This window comes from Dermochelys coriacea, chromosome 10 (genome assembly GCF_009764565.3).
Source record: "Dermochelys coriacea isolate rDerCor1 chromosome 10, rDerCor1.pri.v4, whole genome shotgun sequence".
Lineage (NCBI taxonomy): Eukaryota > Metazoa > Chordata > Testudines > Dermochelyidae > Dermochelys > Dermochelys coriacea.
Genome location: NC_050077.1, coordinates 39210996 through 39232180, shown reverse-complemented (window position 1 = coordinate 39232180; position 21185 = coordinate 39210996). Strand labels below are relative to the sequence as shown.

The following is a 21185-nucleotide window of genomic DNA, read 5'->3' as shown; positions in this document are numbered from 1 at the left end:
GTCATAACTTTCCCCAGTACCACCCATACAACCCTGGTACCCACCCTCATAACGTTCCCAAGTACACCCCCATTCAACCCCAGTACCCACAGTCATAATCTTCCCAAGTACCCCCCCATCCAATCCCGGTACCACCTGTCATAACCTTCCCCAGTACAACCCTATCCAACCCAGGTACTGACCATCAAAACCTTCTCCAGTATCTCCCCATCCACCCCCAGAACCCCCTGTCATAACCTTCCCCTGTAGCCCCGCATCCAAGTCCGGTACACCCCTCATGACCTACCCCAGTACCCTCCATCCAACCATGAGACCCCCCCATCATAACCTTCCACAGTACACACTGCCCTACCCTGGTACCCCGCTGTCATAATCTTCCCAGTATTCTCCCCATTGAACCCTGTTCCCCACCATCATAACCTTCCCTGGTACCCCCCTCATAACCTACCCCAGTACCCGCCATCTGACCACAGGACGCCCCTCATAACCTTCCCCAGTATGCCCCATCCAACCCCGGCACCCCTTGTCATAATCTTCCCCGGTACCCACCACCCAAGCCCAGTACCCCCAGTCATAACCTTCCCCAATACCCCACATCCAACCCCTCCTAACCTACCCCAGTTCCCCAGCTCCAACCACAGTACTCACCTCATAAACTTCCCCAATACTCTCCACATCTAACCTTGGTACCCCCCCCAACCCAACCCCAGTATGCCCTCTCATAAACTTCCCCACTACCCGCCCCCCACATCTAACCCCGGTAGCGCTCATCATAACATTCCCCAATACTCTCCCCATCCAACCCCAGTACCCCCCATCATAACGTTCCCCAGTATCCCCATCCAACCCCGGTACTCCCCATCATAACCTTCTTCAGTGCCCCGCATCCAACCCTGGTACCCCGTCATAACCTTCCCCGGTACTCTCCTTATCCAACCGCAGTACCTCCCGTGATAACTTTCCCCAGTGCCCCCCCATCATACCCCGGCACCCCACGTCATAACCTTCCCTAGTTCCACCCCATCCAAGCCGGGTACATCCCTCATAACCCTCTCCAGCTTCCCTCATCCAACCCCGGTGACCCCCCCTCATAAATTTCCCCAATACTCTTCGCATCCAACCCCCGTAAACCCAGTCATTACCTTCCCCAGTGCCCCCATCCAACCACAGTACCGCCGACATAACATTCCCCAGTACCCCCCATCCAACCCAGGTATCCCCCCGTCATAAACTTTCCCAGGATCCCACCATCCAACCCTGGTACCCGCCCCGTCTAGCCCCGGAACCCCGCGTCACAAGCTTCCCCCGTCCACCCACTCCACGTCATAACCTTCCCCAGTACCTCCCATCCAACCGGTACTGCCGATGGTTATGGTCTTAGCCTCCAAGTCTGTGGCATCCCCTTAGGTGGGTCTCAAGCGGGGGAGCTGGGTGTAGTGTTTTGGAAGGGGGTTAACAGCTGCTAAGTACCCAGCAGCGGAACGAAGGTTGCTGAGGACGTGTTTCCCTCACGGACCACCTTTCCACAATGACCAGAGTCCACGAGCGGAGCACCGCCCCCCTCATCACCAGAGCGGCGTGCGCGCCAAGACGGTGCGCCTCGGTACTGGAGCATACGCGGGGCATTATGGGGCGCATGCGGGTAGTTTGTGATGGCCTTTGTGCAGTGGTGAAAGGACGCCTGGTTTAAAGAAGCTGCGGACTCAAGCCTCCCCCAACCCGCCAGGTGCGGGAAACGGGCCGGGGGAAGGGCGTACATGAGTACAGGTTCCTGAGGGAGGTGTAATAGTGGGGGTTATACCGCCCTGTGTGTGCAGGGAGCTAAATACAAATACAGCATGCTGAATACGTGCCAAGTATGCTGGTTAATGAATAAATCTCCTTCCGATCCTGGTGTTTTCACAGCTATGGATCCTGATGACCTGGAAGAGTTGGCAGTGGCGCTGCAAGGGAAGACTGTTGGTGGCTGGGGCCTTGTGCAGCTTGCTGCTGGCACAGGTTTTGCTGCCTATGTTATGTGGGCAGGAGTTCTCATGCCTGGCTTCCGCAGAGTGCCTTTAAAGTTACAGGTAGATCATTCGCCAGGGCTTTTTCATAGGGATTTGTTCTGGTTTAAGAGAAGAGGCATTAAGTATATATTTGGGGTGTGGGGGATGAATATTACCAAGCTTTTTATATAACATGATTTTGTTCCCCTAGTGGTGGTTTATAAAGGCATCCTGGAAGGTGCATGAAACATTTCTTTACCATAGTGTTTCTGTTCTGTCATGTACCCACTGGTTAGAGGGTCACTGCTGGCTGAAGGATATTTGAGGCATTTGCTATGGGAAATAAAACCACATGAGAATTATTTTGTTACAGTTTTTGTTCTTAGCAACCTTACCAATGTCTCTTGTTTTAAGATGTTTAATTTCAAAGGCTCCCAAACCACTTTACAAATGCTGCACCTGAAATATAGCTGACATGATTAATATTTGTAAAGCTGTAAAGTGAAAAGACCTCTGTGATAGGCTTCATTTTTAGTACTCCAGCTGTGTTTTGGTGAGAACTACTTAGGATCCAACCTTCTGCTTTGGTAAGCTTCATTTAAATCAATCTACCAGCTGTGGATCTGGCTCTTAATTTCCAGTTGTGCTTAGCATAGTGGCTGAGGCTAGCTCCTCTAGGTCTCAGTCCCCAGTTTGCTTTCTTCAGGTGGTTTCCTCCTATTCAGATAGACCTAATGTGTAGGTGACCAAAGCGGCTACCCTTGACTTCATTTTATTGCCCTGATCTTGCAGTCAAATCCATATAGGCAAACCATTGTGCCCATGTGGAAATCTAATGAAGTTAGTTGAGCTCTGGGCCATAACAAGTATTTTCCTGTCCAAATCCATTTGCAGGATTGGGCCTTGTTTGTAATGAATGTGCAGCCTGCACATGTGTGGAACTACATATCCCAAAACACCATGCTTTGTAGGATGCTTTACTGAATTCTGCATACTCTGACATGACTGGAACACCAGAAAAGTAACTTGTGTTTGACTGGGGCTTATATTTCTCATTTCTCTAACCCAGGTGCCATATGTACCATCAAGTGCCAAGCAAGTTGAGAATGTGATGTCGCTGCTGAAAGGACGCTCTGGGAAGATGGTGGATTTAGGGTCAGGAGATGGCAGAATTGTAAGAGAGGAAAAAGTCCTTGTGTCTGATATTCACAGCTGCTGGTTTGCATTTTGAAGAGTTAATAGTGTTAAAGGTAGATCTCCCACTGCAAGGGCATCCACATCCTGCTCCCTGTTACGTCAGTGTATATCTAGAGAAACTTAGTTGGGATTGCAGTAGGCTTACACCAGTGTAACTCCTTAGACTGGAAGCTCTTTCAAGGGCAATTGCGCTTACCCATTCTCTGCAAAGACTTCCTGGGACTGGAGTACCTGTGAGTTGCTCCCTAAGGAGCATGCCTATGTGCCTTTCCTAGACTTGGACTCCTTAACGAATCTGGGACTGGAGCAGTTGAGAGCCCCCACACCGCTGTTACTCCTCACATCTTCTTAGAACGACTCCTGCTAGGAAAGGAAGGGATTGGAGCAATTATAGTATCCCCACAGCCAGTGGAAGGGAATCGCTTTAGCTTATCAGAAAAAAGTTCTGATAAGACTGGTACTTACAACCATGCTCAAACCCTGTCTTGTCCCCTCCTCCTTTCCTCATTCTAAGTCTGAGCCTGCAAGGTGCTGACTGCCTCTTGGGAGGTCCTGAGCGCACTGAACTGAGTGGAGTTGAAAACTCAGCCTTTCATAGGATCACGCCCTCAGTCTCTCTATTCCACTGCTTCACTGATTTATCTCGAAGGACGTACCATGTTACATGTTGAGCTTTGCCAACTACCTTCTATACTGGCATCTGGTCATTAATCACCTACTCCTTACCTTCCTACTCCATTCCCTAAAAGAGCTGCTTAGAGGATGGAGTGCAAGTAAACATGCTCCTTATGGACTGTACTCTTATCCCATTCCCCACAGTGACTGCTCTTGGGAGTGGAGTAGCTGGAAGCTGTCTGCTCTACAGCTGCTGCTCCAGAGATTATTTCAGGAACAAACATGGAGGTTTATTTTGGTTTCAATTTCTCTCTCCAGGTATTAGAAGCATATAAACGAGGCTTCAGACCAGCTGTTGGCTATGAACTCAACCCCTGGCTGTTGAGACTCTCCAACTATCATGCCTGGAGGGCTGGGTGTTATGGGAAGGTTTTCTACCAACGGCAAGATCTATGGAAGGTAACTTCTTGTGATGGAGTCAGGACTCTGGATTTCTCAGCCTGACTGACTACATTGTTCCTAAGATCAAAGGACCTACCACCTCTACTAAACACAGACATCAGGGCTTTAGCCACGCTGGGCAAAAGGTTCAGCATTCTCCTCCAAACCTACTTATTAGAGGCACTGGGTTTTTCCCCCCCCCCTTTCCTCCACTGGAACTGTTCCTTATGGATCAGATATACTTTGTGTGCTAGAAATTTTCCTCAGTTTCTACAACAGCAGCACTGTGGCAAAAGGGAGAAGAAAGCCACATTGGCCCTCTCTGTCCAATAATACTGAATTACTGTTAAGTCAGCTCTGTAGGTTCCTCAGGTGTGTTTAGCTGGGATCATCCATCTGTTTTCCTTCTCCTGGCCTTTAACACACACAGCTGAAAATGATGTTGAAAACACTGAGGTCTGGAGCGTTGGAAAACTCTACAAGAGGGATAATGAAAGAGCCCCCTAGCTTGCACAAATGTCCTTTCTCAGTGCAGCTGGAGGGCAAGTTTGAAGATGCTGCTCTCGTATTGACCGTGTATAGCTGGGGCTCTAGAATTGCATCAAGCCTCCTAAAGATCTATTACCAAAAGCTGAACCTCTCCACGCATCTAAATCTAGGCTGGAGAAAACACTGGCAGGGATGGACTAGATCAGTGATTCTCAATCTACAGGCTGCTTGCAGCTCAATCAGCACCCAGTTGCAGCCCATGTGACATCCTCAGGGCTATACAGGTAGTATATATATTGTGTGAATGCAGCTCACATAACACACACAGCCACATTGCGGCCCACAATGGTAAATAGGTTAAGAACCACTGGACTCTATGAACTAATAAGTCAGTCCTATCTCTACATTTTGGGATCCTAAGATTTTATTTAATCCGTTATCAGAGACACACCTGCATCTAGTCCAGTAACAGGGTTTTTGCAGCACCTCCTGATAACAGCACAACTCCACCCTCCCAAAAATCTCACTTGCTCAGTATTATTGACCTTTTTGGGGTTTAGAATAACTTCCTGCATGTCAGCAAGTGAAGTTAGATCCTTGTGCACAGATCTAAGACTCCACTAAGATCCTCTTTCCCCAGCACACATTGAACAGTCCCCTCAGTCTGTTATTTCTCTCCCCTTGACTGACTTTATCCTCTTGAAGGTAAACGTATCTGACTGCAACAACATCTCTGTGTTCCTCGCTCCCAGTGTGGTAAGTCCAAGCATGCTCTAGGGACAGGTACAGGAGGTTAAGGGTGAAGGGCTGGCTGACAATTTCCTACTTTGTTGGGCAAATCAATGAGAAGGGAGGCTACTCAGACTAAAGGGATCATCCTGAATGTTGGCAAAAACCCTTAAGAAAATGGCACTAGAACTATATATGTTTCACATAACCAATCAAATCCTAGTGCATCTGCCTTAACAAGGCTGCTGTGAACACCTCCTAATGGCCCCATCATAGTCAGTGGGAGTTTTTCTTGAGCGGGGATAGTCCAAATGTTGGATCTGCTGAGAAATTGCCCACGTGGGCTGAGTATACACTTCTTACTATTTCACCAGCCAGCTCTGTGAGATGCTGAGCACCGGCACGCCCAGTGACTACAGAGGTAGGTGAATGCAGTCAGCACTGTGTAGCTGTAGGGATGGATACATCAGAGTTTGCATTTTGTGATTCAAAATTCCTAAACATGTTGGGGTGCTGAACACCTGCACCTCCTGCTTGTTTCAATGGGTGTAGCAAGTGTTCAGTGCACCTGTAGATCTGGCCTCAGTTCAGAGATTAAAAAAGGGGTTATCATAAACCCTGCTTATTCTGATAGACTGGCAAAACTTAGAAGTCTTGCAACAGGGTCCTACTGAACTCCATCCCAGGTAGTGTTGAGATAAGTTTCTATGAAGCTATTATTTATTGCCCTGTGGATATTGCCACTAAAAAATAGATCTTGCTGGCATTTACTTCTCATCTCCAGGGAGCCAGCCCCCTTCTGGGCTATTACTGTTTACTGTTGAGAAAATTAATTTTTGCACATAAAAGCAAAGCTCAATGAATGTGTCCTGGATTGTAAGTTCTCCAGGGCTGGGGCTTCATCTATAAATGTGTTTCCACTATGCTCACCATAATAGGGTCCAGATTCTGACTGGGGCCACTGGATGCTACTTCAATATCAATATTAATAATCAAAATGACAACTCTGCTAACTAATGGCAAACCTGCAAAAAGTCTCTAGAACACATCTCACACACACAACAACTTTTTCCCCTCCTTGTGATATCTGTGACTGTTTAGTAACAGCTTCTCCTTCCTCCTCCCCATTAGCTACCTCTCCTAGAGACAAAGCTGCTTGCAGAACTGCCAGATGAGGCCCGTGTGGTGGCTGGACGCTTCCCCTTTCCCACCTGGATGCCAACCACCAGTGTTGGAGAGGGTATAAACAGAAGCTGGGCCTATGATATCAAGACTGTACGGCAAACAGGGCAGAACAAACTTGAGAGAAGTCCAGAATGAGTTGAGAGCTCAGCTGCAGCTGGGGTATACAGCCTGGACAATAGCATTGGAGCCTCTGCAAATGTGTGTGCTTTTTTTTAGCCCCTCAGAACTGCTCTGGAGGGCAAATGCTGCCATAGTGGCTGTTCAGCTGAACAGCCCAGCAAGCGTGGTGGTGGTGGTGGGGAGGCGTTGCAATGAGAAGGGAGGGGTGATGATTTGCCAGACTTTAACCCACGTGCTCTGGCTTCCCTAGAACCAGAATCCTGGACAGCCTTTGAGCTGGGGAATTGGGCTGGAAATCCCCAAAGAATTGTCACAAGACTGAAGAGCTGAATCTTTGATTCTTGTTTGAAATAATTCATTTCTCTTCTTAATTTATTTGCAATTCATTTTCAAACAATAAAAGGGCTGTGGGATTCGATTCATTGTTCTGGCAGAGCTGGGGTGCTGCTTGCCCCCTCACTGTAGACAGAGCCATTCTGGACTGTGTTCAGAGTTCTCTGGGGGGGAAGGCTCAGTAATGCAGCTTCTCCAGCTCTCCCCTTTTCTTCCTGCTAATCAATTCCCTGTAGGTCCTCCTCACATAATCCCCACCCAGCAGGTCCTTCTCCATGGAACAACTCACCATGAGTGCAGAGCAGTAAAGTCTCTTCAGTGCCCTGTGCATAAGAGCAGCTGAGCTCAAATCCTAACCTGAACCCTACCTCTACTCCTCTCTAGCTCAGACAGGGGCGAGGTGGTGGGAGTTAGCACTGGTGAAGCACAGCACTTTGCAATTGTTACAATGCTAAAGGCAACGGTCTAGCAGAAGGTGAAGGGAACCTGTTAATTCAGATGCATAGTAAGCTGAGTCCACCAGCTCTGCAGTAGACTAAGTTTGGGTGATGGTTCAACCCACTCTGGTGCTGCACCACCCTGAGATATCTGCAATGGTGCTCTGCAGCTACTGAGCACTTCTGCAATAAAAGGGAAATGTTTATGGCCTACTGGAGGGAGTGAAACTTGACAAAACAAGATAAAGGGGGAACAAAGCACTGAGTTTTGATCTTGATTTTTAGTAAATTTATTTACCTCTGTAGAGTCAAATGTATACTGCTGATTTTCTTCTCAGCAAGTCCTAGTCCTCTAGTAAGAGGGCCCCAATGTGAAGAGCACTTGCTGGAGTGGATTATCTCTTGGTGTGCCAGAGCATTGAATACTACACCCTGGTAGCAACTCAGTTTTATGTCCTTGTCTTTCCTATGATGAACTAATGACTGCTGCTTGTCAGGGCCATGGCAAAAGCTACAGTTCAGGGCTGATGGTTCTTTTGGATCTCTGCATTAAGTAAGCATCAGAAGCCCTAGCACTGAATGCGCTGGGTGCCTCGCTCCCTACAAGTTTCCTTAACCTCAGGATCTCCTGCTTGTACCTGCAAGAAACACAGGTTACAAAGAAAAGCAATGTCAACCTTGCATCAGCTGTGGTCATAAGAACTCTGCTGAGGACTGAGATTATAAAGCCAATGGGAGACTGAAGCCAAGTTCCCAAACACTATCCAGACGGGGAAAACTACAGCTAAGGGCAATGCTACATTTGTCCCGACCCTTCATGTGAACTGATACCTAGGAACTCAGCCAAGGGATTCCATCAGCAACGAGCCTGGGAGTTACACCAGGCATGATTTTGGTCCTCTGTTTTTAAAAGCAATTAGTTGCAATTGTACAAGTTGTGTAATAGCGCCTCCTGGTGGTGGAAGCACTAGCATTTTGTCTCCCTTGCTGTGGCTGTGATGAACCAGTTGTTGACAGCTGACATGTTAAATGAGTTACAGAGTGGAAAGGCTTTGAATTCTAGACAGTCTTCCCCACTCACCCCTTCCTTAGCCTCCTACACAGCTTTCATCATCTGCAGGGTGGGCTGCAGCCCAGAAGAACAGATGCAAACTCCCTTGATCATGCTGAGCTACTGATACTGCCAGCTGCTCCCACAGCTGGATTCACTTTCAAACATTAGCTAGGCTGCACTGTAGGAAGGCAGCAGTTAGGTCAGGTGTCTACACTGCAGCAGTTATCACAGTATTCATCAGCCCTGGAAGTAAGCCTTTTCCATGGGGCACAGGACAAATAAAGGGATCCCCATCTCACCTTGCAAGATGCTTATCTACGTATTCCTGTAGCTCCAGCACCTGCTCTTCTGCTACAATTGCCTGAGTCAGCAGCTGGCTTCTCTCCCTCTCCAGATCCTCCTGGGGACAGAAATAACAGGGAGAGAACAAGAAGTGATAAGGGAGTGCTTTGGGGGAAGCACTGGACTGGTGCTGACTCTCTCTCCTCTGAAGTGGTCATCAAATCAGAGGCTACTGAATTTCTCATGCACGCATCCTCCAGCCTTGAGATTTCTGGGCATTAAGCTAAATAAGCTGCCCAATTAACTGAAAATCGGGACAATATTCAGACACATGAGCCTCCCAAAAAGCCAAACCACAGGTGTTCAGTGCCCTGAAAACAATGACATCCTGCTAGTACAGCCAGCTTGGAGACATTGTCAGGTGCAGTGAGATGGGCTGGGAGGGGAGGTGCTAGTTAATACCAAAGCCTCCTGTTAAACGACCAGCAGGAAAGAGTGTTAAATCCAGTCCTAAAACACCCCCAGTTATCCCCAGACAACCGCTGCACAACGCTAGGGCGGTGTGGGGATGGTAGTGTGGCTTCCAGATGTACAGCATTGGAATGTATATGACCTCCATCCCCCTCCCTTGCAAGAGTTTTTAAAGAGATCTTCCCTTTATAATAATAATCTCTGGCTCTTATTTAGTGCTTTTCTTCAGTAGATATAAAGTATTTTACAAAAGTAGTATTATCCCCATTTTACAGCTGGGAAAACTGAAGCACAGAGTTGTGCTATGACTTCCCTGAGGTCACCCAGCAGGCCAGTGGCCAAGCTGGCATTATATCTCCTGAGGTTTTATTACAGTGCTCTATCTGCTAGGCCACACTGCTTCCCTCCTTTAGTCCTTGTCTAAATGAAATTTAAAAAAAAAAAAAACACCACCAACCATGTGACCACAGAGTGTTATGTGATTTCTCCTAACTTGTATGGACAGAAGAAATGATAGGAAAGCATGTTTTGCTTTGGTGTCTATATCTAATCCAGACTAGGAAATTGAAGCCCTGCTGCAAATGCTTTTAGCAGTTGTCCCCCCAACCCAGCGCTGAAAGTGATCAAAGTGCTAGAGTACTGCAGGCAACAGAGTTTCAGAAACTGTGCTTGGGGTGTCTATGACAGCCTTTCTTCCTGAACGTTTCCCTTCTTCGTATTCACCAGTGGTAGCAATAAAGGGAGTGCTAGTGTTTTTAACTGCCATGCCAACCAATCCTGCTCAGGGCAAATCTAGACAACATGGTGGTAGAACTGCCACTGGCCAGAAGCAGCTTGTCTGCACTGGAGCTGCCAGTGATGTTATCTCCCAGTGGAGCTGCACTGCTGCTGGTGCACAGATGGGAAATGTTCTGGAAGAGCTCCAGCAGGTAGCAGCATGTTAGATCAAGAAAAGCATCTGTCCTGGGAATGAACATGTAATGGTAGCGGTGGCAGTGACCATTACAATTGCAGAAGTGCTTGGTCTATGCTTAGCCCTCTTTTCAGTCTGCCTCAGAACAGAAAGCATTTTACCTGCGTGGTATGTGTGAACGCCTGGAGCTGCTTTCTGATTTCTGCCCAGCCCACCTCATCCAGCTTGCTAGGATAGAGCAGCAGATGTTAGTTACAATCATGTATATAAAGCCAGACCATCCCTAAACCATGGGGGTCGGCATGGCTGCAAGACATGCTACTGCCTTTTCAGCACCCTAGAAAGCATAAATATCAGATCATCTTCCAGACTGATTCCCTGCATGGGTGCAGAGCACACCTCTGTTCCTTCACCTGCCTGGGCAATGAGAGTCACAGGTCCTATAACCTGGATCTCTGCTTGGGTGGCTGGATTTGCCCTTAGTTTACATCATCAAAACAGACATGAGAAGGGACTCAGTGCAGAAATAATCATTAATCTGACTCACTAGGGTTGAACTTTAAGGGAAAAGAGGTGAGAGGCAGAACAAATGCCAAACATTAGCACTTCATTCTCTTTGTGATTCTGCACAAATCCACTCATTCTAAAGTGGAGCGTAAAAACGGGGACAGATGAGCTAATTATGAAGAAATAGGTAGCCAAGCCATGGGAAAGTTCTTCCTATTCTGTCCTGGACTGAATAAGCAAAATATAGGTCACATCTGATGGCCAAGGGATTTTGATTATATAGAAAGAATGGTATGAAATGAGGAAAGCATTGTGTTCAAACTCGAGCCCATATAGAAGTTAAAGGCTTAATTGGGATTGAAAGAGCTCCCTCTGGTGTCTGTGTTAACAACTGGAAAAAATAGATGACTTTCTGGAAGAAGGGGATTTTAATTTTATATAAGTAAAATAGTTAAGAGATCAAAAATAACAGCAGAACACATACGTCTAAATAGTAATGGAAATACAGCAATGGCTCTCAGTGAATCAACTCTGTTAACAACATGCATTTTCAGTGTAGCTGTATTGCTCTCAGGATATGAGACACAAGGGGGGTGAGGTAATATCTTTTATTGGATTAACTTTTCAACAGAAGTTGGTCCAATAAAAAAAAAAAATGTCCTCACCCACCTTGTCTCTAACAATATGCATTGTCAGTCTAGTAAAAGGAGGGAGATCATGGCAAGGATGTAAACAGAAAATAAATGTCATTACAAGTATGGATAGAACACAAGCCTCTAAAAGAAACTTAAAAGGAAGATGCATCACTAAGGTCCATATTCTGCTACTTTTGTCCCTTACTCTTCAAGTAGTCCCATTGAAATGAATGGATGCACTCAAGGATTTAAGTACTGCTCAGCATGGGAAATGATGGCAGAATCAGGCATAGAGCTAGCGCTCATTTCTAGAGACACTTGGTAACCATGTAGCTTAGGGTCTAACTAATTCAGAAGAGTTACATATTTGGATCTCTTTAAAACTGAATGTCTGTTTGAAATATGTCACACTAGAGACTCCATGGGTAAGGCTTTAAAACAGTTTATATTATAAACTGAATTCTCTTTCTCATTCACACACCCCAATTTTGAGGGGGGAGGATGATTTCCACCTACCATTTCTCACATGAAGTCATTCACAGAAAAGTGTTCAGGAAAGTGTCAGATTAATTGGACAAGTATTCTGGTTGATAGAGGTTCATATCCCACCCTCATCACCAGGGGATCTAAGCACTTTCCAGTAGCTCATTAAGAAATTTTACTAAGGTCTATTACGTGTCTGTTCTCTCATCCTCTTCCCAAGGAGAGAATTGGGTGTGCAGTGTAGTGTTCTGCTGTGGTAGGGTTTTTACAAGAAGGAGGTGTTGAAGAGGGGGGAATTTTTTTCTGAAAATTATTCTCTCTGTCCACTCATAACTCCAAAGCAGCTTCATCTAAGAACTCCTAGCTTCTGTTATACTCTAATCTGCAGTGACAATAGTGTATGGGACACTTTGACCAAACTGGAGCATAAAAGCTGTAGTCATTAGAGACAGAGCCTGATACTCCACTGCCTTGCCCTGGTGCCATTGTGTAGACCTGTTGAAAGGAAGTGCCAAGTGCATGTGAAACGGTAACAAATCAGATGACTAGTGTTTTATGCCCACTTTGTCCTAGTGTCAATGACTGCATGAGGAATTAGACAACAGAGAAAGAGGCCCTGAATTTGTTGGTCTTATATGTAATAGCTTTTGGGAGGGGTCTAGTACAAGCTCCACTGTGTAATCTAAGCTTTCATTGAAAAAGAAATACGTTTCTAGCCCTCTGTGTTGGGAAGACAGTCCTCTGCGCTTACAAGTTTAGCAGGGTGAAGTTACCAAAAAATAATAGGCTATTCATGGTGGAAAAATTGTAGTCCCTCCAAGTTACTATCCCCTCATCTGCCAATCATCAGAATTTCTACTGATTCTTCAAGTTCAGCATAGCAAGTATCTTTAAACACATGCCCATAGTGAGGTAGTACTGAGGACAGCAGCAATGGCAGGCCCTTCTCACCCTGTATACTTCCCTGCTCTTGATTGCAGAATCTCCTCTTAGTTCCTGAGTCACTACTACTTCCTATCACTAGAGCCCTGCAAATCTGCAGCTATCCACTTTATATCTACGGACCATGTTTGTGGATCAGATGCGGATAAAAAACTTTGTATACGCACAGGGCTCTACCTAGCACTGCTGCCTAGAAAGATGGATCCCCTAGAGAGAAGTGTGAACAGTGTCCTCTTTAGACCCTAAGGACATGAGACCATGTGTGTCTCCTGCTGCTGCAGTGCCCCCTGCAGGAGGCATATTTCTAACCTTCACAGTTTTGTACTAACACAGGGGTCAGCAACCTATGGCACACGTGCCAATCACGGCACGTGGGCCAGTTTTTAATGGCACGCTGCTGTCTGCCGGACCCAGGTGGACAGCAGCATGCCACTAAAAATCCTGCCTGGCCCAGCCCACTATTTTCCGTGGCCGATGAGCTGATGGCCCTTGCTACAGAGAGGGAGAGGAAAAAGCGGGCGAGAGGTAAAAGTGGAGCCGCAGCGCGCTCTCTGTTCCGGGGACCTTGGGGAAGGGGGTGGAATCAGGGCATATCCCCTCCAGCCCCCTGCCATGAGCCGCTCAGGGCAGAGGGCTGGGAGCACCCCCACGACCCCAGCCCACACCCCTAGCCCTCTGCCCTGACTCCCACACCCCCTCCACACACGCCCCATGCCCTGACCCCTGCACCCCCCCCCCACAACCGCAGCCCGGACTCCGGCACCCCCCAACATACGCACCCCCCCATCCCATACCCTGACTCTTGCACCCCCCACATCCCCACTCGCACCCTGAGCACCAAATGGGAGCTCCTGCACACCCCCCCACACACATTCCCACCTGCACCCCTCGCACCAAATGGGAGCTGCCCAGGTAAGCACTCCACACCCAAACCTCCTGCCCCAACCCTGAGCCCCCTCCCTCATTCTAGCTCCTGGCCAGACCCTGCACCCCAACCCCCAGCCTGCTCCTTCACCCCCAGCCCTGTTCTCAGCACACTCTCACCCTCATCTCAGTGCAGAGAGAGGAAGAGAATGGCTAGAACCAGGGAGAAGGTAGGTACCTACTCTATGTGGACAGGGCCGGGACTCCAGACGGGCAGCAGGCTGAGTGGGGCCGGCAGCCGGGACCCTGGCTGGCAGGAGCCGGCGGACGGAACCCCAAACCGACAGCAGGCTGAGTGGCAGTGGGCCAAGCTGCTCAGCCCACTGCCAGTCTGGGGTCCTGGCCACCGGCCCCGCTCAGCCCACTGCCGGTCTGGGGTTCTGGCTGCGTGCTCCTTGCCAGCTGGGGTCCCGGCCGCAGGACCCGCTCAGCCCACTGCCGGCCTAGGTAAATGGAACTCCAGGCCGGCAAAGGGCTGAGCGGGTTGGCAGCGTAAGATCAGCATTTTAATTTAATTTTAAATGAAGCTTCTTAAACATTGTGAAAACCTTGTTTACATACGACAATAGTTTAGTTATATAATATATAGACTTATGGAGAGAGACATTCTAAAAAACGTTAAAATGTATTATTGGCACGCGAAACCTTAAATTTAAGTGAATAAATAAAGACTCAGCACACCACTTCTAAAAGGTTGCTGACCCCTGTACTAACATCTGTTCTCTCTCTGTGAGCTCTGTAATTAGAGTCTCAGAATAACTGAGTAATGAGGAAAGAAAGATAACTCATCAAAAACTACTGAATAAGTGACAAGCAGCCAAATCTAGGAGGTACCAGACACAGTTGTGGCACACCTGCACCAACCCCTGCTCCACCCAAAACTTGCAAGTGTGTTCATGTACTGTGAGAAAGCAGAAAGAAGACTTTCCTGATTCTTTAAGGACACAGGTAGTCCCATTTAAATCAATGGCACTACAGGTATGATTAAAATTAGGGCCTCAATGGCTACCTCATTTCCATACTAAGCATGATGTACCTGACAAAACTGACTTTTCCACTTACATACGTTTTTGTACATATTAAATTATTTCAGCCAGCACGGCCTCTCCTGTCCCTATTTATTTCCTTTCTCCAAACAGCTGAAGCAACTCTGTATCCTTAGTGTTATGCAGAGGGATGAAGGAGGCAGCCACCTTTGACACGGAGATTACATCCAATTACATAAATGGAAGCTACTTACTGGTGAAGAGATGGTCCTAGCGCAGAGCTTTTATGCAGTCTTTTCTATAGGCAAAGGAAAAACATCATCTTTATGAGCATTAACCCAATGGAATCCCTGTTCCTTTGCAGGGCCAGCATCGGACACATCTCAGTGTTGTAAATGGCCACCACTGATACTAACAAGGAAGTACTCTGCAAGATGATCTTAAGGCTTGTGGCTCTTCCTCTCAACTGGGAAGTAAAGCTAGCTCATTTGAACTAAGACCTTAGGAACATAACTGCTCTTGGGCAAAATTAAGGAGAGGAAATAAATAAAACTGGAACCCTTTCCAGGTACTGTCTGCCATTCAGTTCCTTGTATATTTCATTCTGCTGAGACAGTAAAGTCTCTAAGGACAGTGAAATCTTTGCTCTGCCCTCTCTTGCCTCCCTGGCTTTTCTCCAAAATAGTGAGGCTGCAACTATAGTATCCTTAAGGTAGTTATGGACTAGCAGGTCTCACTGCTACCACGACAGAACTACTGTGAGAGCAGCAGTACCTGCTACCAAAGTCGACCCCTTCTCCCCATCCTATTCACTTGTTAGCTTCCTCCACAATCCCCAAACTGAAGAATAAACAACCCTCCCCCACAGATCTCTGTCATCCCTACAACCTCTCTGCAGTGTGCAAACCTACACGCTGTAGAAGTCCAGCAGGTGCGACCATACTAGACATGACAACTGTGATCAGGTGTCCCATCTCCTCACAGTTGTCACAAGGAGAAGCATAAAGGGATGGAGAGCATGGGCCATTCCTGGTGCTGCCCCCCAGAATAGCAGCCTGGGTTACAACAAATACTAGAGCAGTGGTTCTCAACCTGCAGCCCAATCAGCACACAGCTGCAGCCCATGTGACATCCTCAGGGCCATACAGGTAGTATTGGATGTGGCCCACAATGATAAATAGATTGAGAATCACTGCACTAGAGGATCAAGAGGGGAAAATGAGAGATCAAACTGAACCTCTCTTTCCACCTGACAAGTCCACTCCCTGCACAACAGCAATGCAGTGAAGCATGTGGTTACCTTCTCCTGCAGTTCATGCGGTTGTGTCTCTAGTTTTGCTTTGTCCTCTCGCAGCTGGTTTAGCTCCTGGGTTGTGCTTGTCAGTAGCTCAGAATCTGTGATGGTGAAATAGAACTCAGGAGGGCCTGGGTCTATCTTGCTGCCGCCCTGAGACTGGATCTGCTCACGCTGCATCCTTAAAAGAAGACAGCAGGGTAGTCATACAACAAGTAATAACAATGAGGGAGGCAGCATCAGCTCAGTAAATTACTGTCCACTTGTTTCTGCATATCTGATACCAATGAGAGGCCAAGCCACACAATGAGATGAATAGGACCTGCCAGAAGCATTCATACTATTCTTTGGCATGTTTCTGCTAACAGAGAGGATAGAAGAACTCAGAGTTCCAACATAGCCAGTGCATCTCAACCATTACCTACAGTCCCATCTGCTGGGAAAGACAATGGTACATGGTTGTGTTTCAGGGAAGGGCACTATGAAATGAGGAGGACACAGCATCAAGTGTTGCATGGAAGGATTATGTAGCATGAGGTAACCCTGGTTAAGAAAAATTAAAGTAAGTGCTGTGCATTTATACTGCACCTCTTGTCTATAGAGCTTTACGAAGTTTAGCAAGTGTCTTAATTCACATTTTACATAGTGGGAAACTAAGGCACAAAGAATGCCTGAATTTTGAGAAGAGTTCCAATTTTGGATACATAAGTTGAGACGCTTTGCTCCTGATTTTCAAGAGTGTTTAGCAAGTCAAAAACAGAACCCAAGTTTCCAGACCACAAATTCTCCACTCCAACCACTAGCCTCTGGTTGCCTCTCCACCATTAATGGAGGATGGTGTAGTGTTGCTCTGAAGGACTATAGAGCACAAGTTGTTCTAAGCAGTCCTTCTTATTTGGGTGCTTTAGAGGGATGATGATCTTTCATGGCTACAGAAAAGACTCAAAAGCCCTCTGACTTACCTATAAGCAATCAGCAGGTTTTCATGCCTCTTGACAAGGTTCTGCATACGCTTCTTGTAACTGCGCACAGCTCCAGCCAGCTGCTCCTCCCGAGATTTATGGGCAGCCCGGATGTCCTTCAGCATGCCATCCACAAAGCGCTTCATGTAAGCATGGTCAGCTGGTTCTTTGTTAGGCCCCTTAGAAGCATTTGATTTGCTGTCCATATATTCCTTTAAACACAGAGAAGGAAATCAGCTCAAGCAGACTGCTGGACACAGAATGGCTGTTTCCTAAGACACTCAACCAATGTATTAGGATGGCTACTCCCTGTCCTGCCCAGGAGAACTCATCATCATCAGAATGCTTAACATTTACAGCACCTTCCAATTAGTAAGTCCAGTACAAACTAACTAGCCTCCAGCAAGTGGGGAAAATGAGGCACAGAGACATTAATGCCTTGGACACACAGTGAGTCAATGGCAGAGGTGAGAATGCTGGCTTCTATTCCTCTGCTCACTCCATTAGGCCACACTATCTCTGACTCCTTGTTTGTTCAGAAAATTACAGAGCTCTATTAGAAACTGAGCTGTTCTTCTTAGCAAAGGTTCCTTTCAGTTGTTCTCTTGATCCATCACCACACTGCGATCTCTTGCAGCTGTTGGCAAAGACTCTACTGCTACCTAGGATGGAGAGACTAGCAGATTTCTTCCAAGATATGGCCAGTTTTCCTCAATGAACTGTCCTGCGGAATGTACTCAGGATCAGTGTAGGTCCTATGCCATGAAGTCTGACACTTCTGCTGTGCTCTGAGTCCTCATTGATCCCCTGCAAAACTCGTTGCATGCCAGAGAAGTGTATTCCCATAATAACCTTAGGCCACTCATGTTACAAGATTCTGTGATACAGCAGGAAAGGTGAAGAGGCCATGGATCATGAAGGGTATCAGTGTTTCCTCCTGGAGGAACAAAGGGAGGATTCTTTTTATCACAGATGATAGAGTCAGCACACTGTGAAGCCAAAAGTGGCACAGTCTGGCCTGCTGAGAGAGAATTCCAGGGCACTGGATTTAGAAGCCAATTGAAAAGTAGCCATAATAAATAAAATGAATGTGCAATTAAAATAACTTGACCGAGAGAGAGACATGGCAGAGACTCGGTGATTGTTCTGGGCTGGCACATGGGAAATATGGGTCAGGCAGTGATTTGGGTACTCCTGTCCCCAGACTTGTGGGCTGCAATCAGAACACATGAAGGGTACAGTTAGACTTTCATAAAGAGGGAGAAAAGATCCCATTCTTCAACTCTCCCTAGCAGCCACCTGACAGAGTGGTATTACTCCACTAGCCTGCAGCTCGAAGAGGGAAACAGTAGGGTTTTAAAACCAGTGGGCAGTGCCCAAACTCAAATGTCTGCCTGTAAAACTGGAAGGAATAACTAAACCCAAAGAATGGAAATGCAGATGTCCATACATGGCAGGGATCCTCACCACCAGGTCCTTGATGTACTGAGTAAGACGACAGCGATATTCCTCATTCAGCTCCTTCAGCTGAAGCTGCAGTTGGGAATTCTCAACCTCCACCTCCTTGAGCTGGCTCTGAGAGGTGAGCACAACCTACAGCATAGGAAGCATACAGTCACCCCAGGGAACCAGGTTCTTCCCTGGGCCTCCTATTGGCCAGCTGAGCTCTAATAACTAATACTCAATAGGAAAAGGAAGGTTAACTTAGAAACTTTACTCTCAAACAGTCCATTTTCCCAGGAAAAAGTCACTATTAAAAAGCAGGGCATAAGGGACCACATGAGACAGTTCATAAAGGGCAGAGAGGGAGGGAAGATTCTGCTGTCATCCAAGAACAACCCAGAAAATGTTTACTGCACCCATTCCCCAAATATGCTGCCCATCCCCCAAAGAATCTGGGCACCAATTGATTGGCACCTTCCCTCTGGTGATCTCAAAACACTTTACAAGCATTATGGAATGAAGTTTCAGAACCTTGTGAGGGAGGAAATTCTTATTCCCTCTATTTTATAGTGAGGAAGACTGAGGCAGGGAGCTGTTCAATAACTAAATATTGGACTAAGACTCAGCAACTCATTTATGTGGCCCCTTAGTATTGAGGAACTGAATCTTCCAGGTACTAAAGGGGTTCATTTATCCAGAAGAACGACAGTTTCTGGCTTCCTAGAGACAGAAGCACAAAACTTGACACATCCATGGAGGATGAGCTGGCCCTGCTCCATAGTGCTACACAAATGTGTTGAACATAGGCATTTCTCCTTGATATAGTCTGACCCTGCTATCAGAAACAGCAGTTGAGATTGATCAAGATCTCCTGCAGAATGAGATGCTGACAAGACTTCATGGAGGGGAGGCTCTAGGTCAGAACCTTACCCATCTTGCTATTGGCTCCAAGTTACTAGTATATGGTGCTATACAACCAAAGGAGGAGCTTACAATCTCGGTGAGTCATAGTGTCAGAGGATGGGTCCTAGGGATCTTACCGCTGAATGCTCCAACAGTTTGTGCTGAGTATTGCGAATCACTCTTTTGGCCTGCTGCAGCTCCTTCCCCATTGCCACCCTGCATACACAGAATGGGGGACATGTCACTTTAATCATTGAGGTGCTCTTCCATCAATGGCTGCTCCATTGTCCCAGAATACCATCCAGGCCATTTGGCATACTGTAGTGCTTAAGGCAAGGAACCAATAGTATTGATTAGAGCCAGAAAAAGCACAGGCAGGAGCTATGCACCTGTCCTACCCCACAACTCCATGCAACTTTGCCAATTTATGTCCTCAAGGCTGAGCAACCCAAAAAAGCCTGATATCCTGGTACAGGTATCTCCTAAGCAGATATTATAAACTGTGGCCCACTATATGCTAGGCTGAGACCATCAAACTCAGTTCATTTGAAACCAAAGGGAAATTTCATCCCAAGCCTACTAATGTGAAAGGGAGAGCAAACCCCCTCTAGTCCCAGCTTTTCCCCTAGCATGGGCTGAGCTCCTCAGTCTCTGCCTATTGATGGAAGGAAGAACGATCATATGCTCAAGACTCAGGGACTCAGGAGACCTGGGCTCAGTTCATATTCTGCCACAGATTCTCTGTGTGATCCTGGGCATATCAGTTAGGCTCCAATTTTCAAAGGGGCATCAAGGATTTAGGGACCCTTCAATAGGAGACAGACACCTAAAATCCACAGGGCCCCTTGAGACTTGCTGCCTTTATCTTTGTGCTTTTGGTCTCTCACTGTAAAATAGGGATGCTATTCAATTCATTCATGTTGGTGAGGCTGAGATATTCCAGTGCGAGGGGCTAGGCAAACAACTCTACTAGGGGGTGGGATGGCCTCAAACACTCACACTCTCTGTTCCAGCTTCTGTTGTTGAGAGTCATACGTTTGCTTCATTTTTTCAATCTCAGCTCTTCTGTGATCCTGGTTTCCAAGCAACTAAAAGACAAGAATGAATGGGGAAGATGAAAGGCATCCTGCAAAGAGAATGACTGAACTGCAGAGAAAGCTCACTGAGAAAGAAAAAATTACCAGTTACCTAACGGATTGCCACTCGCTGGAAAGATGCGTGCTAAAGGGGGTGAAGTGAAATGCAGGGGAAAGGGCAGACGGAATAGGGAGCAGCTAATACACTAAAATACAGCTAATACAATAGGAAGGTTGTGTTAAATCTATCCTGGCTGCATAGGTATCATCACACTAAGTGTGGACTCAGATGAGATGTGGATAGGAAGGTCAGATTACCGTGAGAAACTAAATGGTTGGTACTGAAGCACTAGTCAATATCACACAAATGATGATGCAACTGAGGCAAGAGGCTACTCCAGCCCAGCATTCTGGGTTTGCTTTATCACCATCACCTCCAGGGGGTTGTCTGTGTCACTAGCAGAGCTCTCAAGATCCCTCTCATTCACACCATCCGTTCAGCCAAGGAATGAAGGCTAATACTCCCTTAACTAGCCAAAGGGTTCACTGTTGAGCAACTTGAGACATCAGCAGAATACACTTCTGGTGTAAGCAGGCACAGCTCACTTGACTTCGGTGATTTCTGTGCTCTTTTTTCCCCAGTGGGATTCCTTGACTTTACAAAGCTTTTGATATGGTCTCCCACAGTATTCTTGCCTGCAAGTTAAAGAATTATGAGCTGGATGAATGGACTATAAGGTGGATAGAAAGCTGGCTAGATCATTGGGCTCAATGGG

The 21185-nt window shown here is 46.9% G+C and overlaps 2 protein-coding genes across 12 annotated transcripts in view; one reads left to right on the top strand and one right to left on the bottom strand.

Annotated features, from left to right (window-relative positions):
• The first annotated feature begins 1495 nt into the window (after window positions 1-1495).
• On the top strand, window positions 1496-21184 carry ANTKMT (adenine nucleotide translocase lysine methyltransferase). 9 transcript variants are annotated; one of them, XM_043494388.1, is made up of 6 exons: window positions 1496-1603; window positions 1906-2069; window positions 3058-3162; window positions 4119-4259; window positions 5436-5486; window positions 6591-7019. In XM_043494388.1, exons 2-6 carry the CDS (start codon window positions 1908-1910, stop codon window positions 6777-6779), a joined length of 648 nt encoding a protein of 215 aa, XP_043350323.1. In that variant the 5' UTR covers window positions 1496-1603; window positions 1906-1907; the 3' UTR covers window positions 6780-7019. The 9 variants fall into 9 exon arrangements, 8 of the variants coding, with proteins under 8 accessions (XP_043350323.1, XP_038274483.1, XP_043350322.1 ...); XM_038418555.2 differs by having other exon boundaries at window positions 1584-1726; XM_043494387.1 differs by lacking the exon at window positions 1496-1603 and adding an exon at window positions 1650-1767.
• CCDC78 (coiled-coil domain containing 78) overlaps window positions 7148-21185 on the bottom strand; it is a 59160-nt gene continuing 45122 nt past the window's right edge. The window contains exons 8-16 of one of the 3 annotated variants that reach the window (XM_038418546.2): window positions 20333-20421; window positions 19471-19549; window positions 18455-18580; window positions 16988-17199; window positions 16032-16206; window positions 14986-15029; window positions 10416-10482; window positions 8888-8988; window positions 7151-8172 (exon numbers count right to left, since the gene is read on the bottom strand). In XM_038418546.2, the coding sequence (XP_038274474.1) occupies window positions 8046-8172; window positions 8888-8988; window positions 10416-10482; window positions 14986-15029; window positions 16032-16206; window positions 16988-17199; window positions 18455-18580; window positions 19471-19549; window positions 20333-20421 (1020 nt within the window). In that variant the 3' untranslated portion in view covers window positions 7151-8045. Of the gene's footprint in view, window positions 8989-10415; window positions 10483-14985; window positions 15030-16031; window positions 16207-16987; window positions 17200-18454; window positions 18581-19470; window positions 19550-20332; window positions 20422-21185 lie in introns of all 3 variants that reach the window. The other 2 variants (XR_005295218.2, XM_038418553.2) reach the window with 2 other exon arrangements.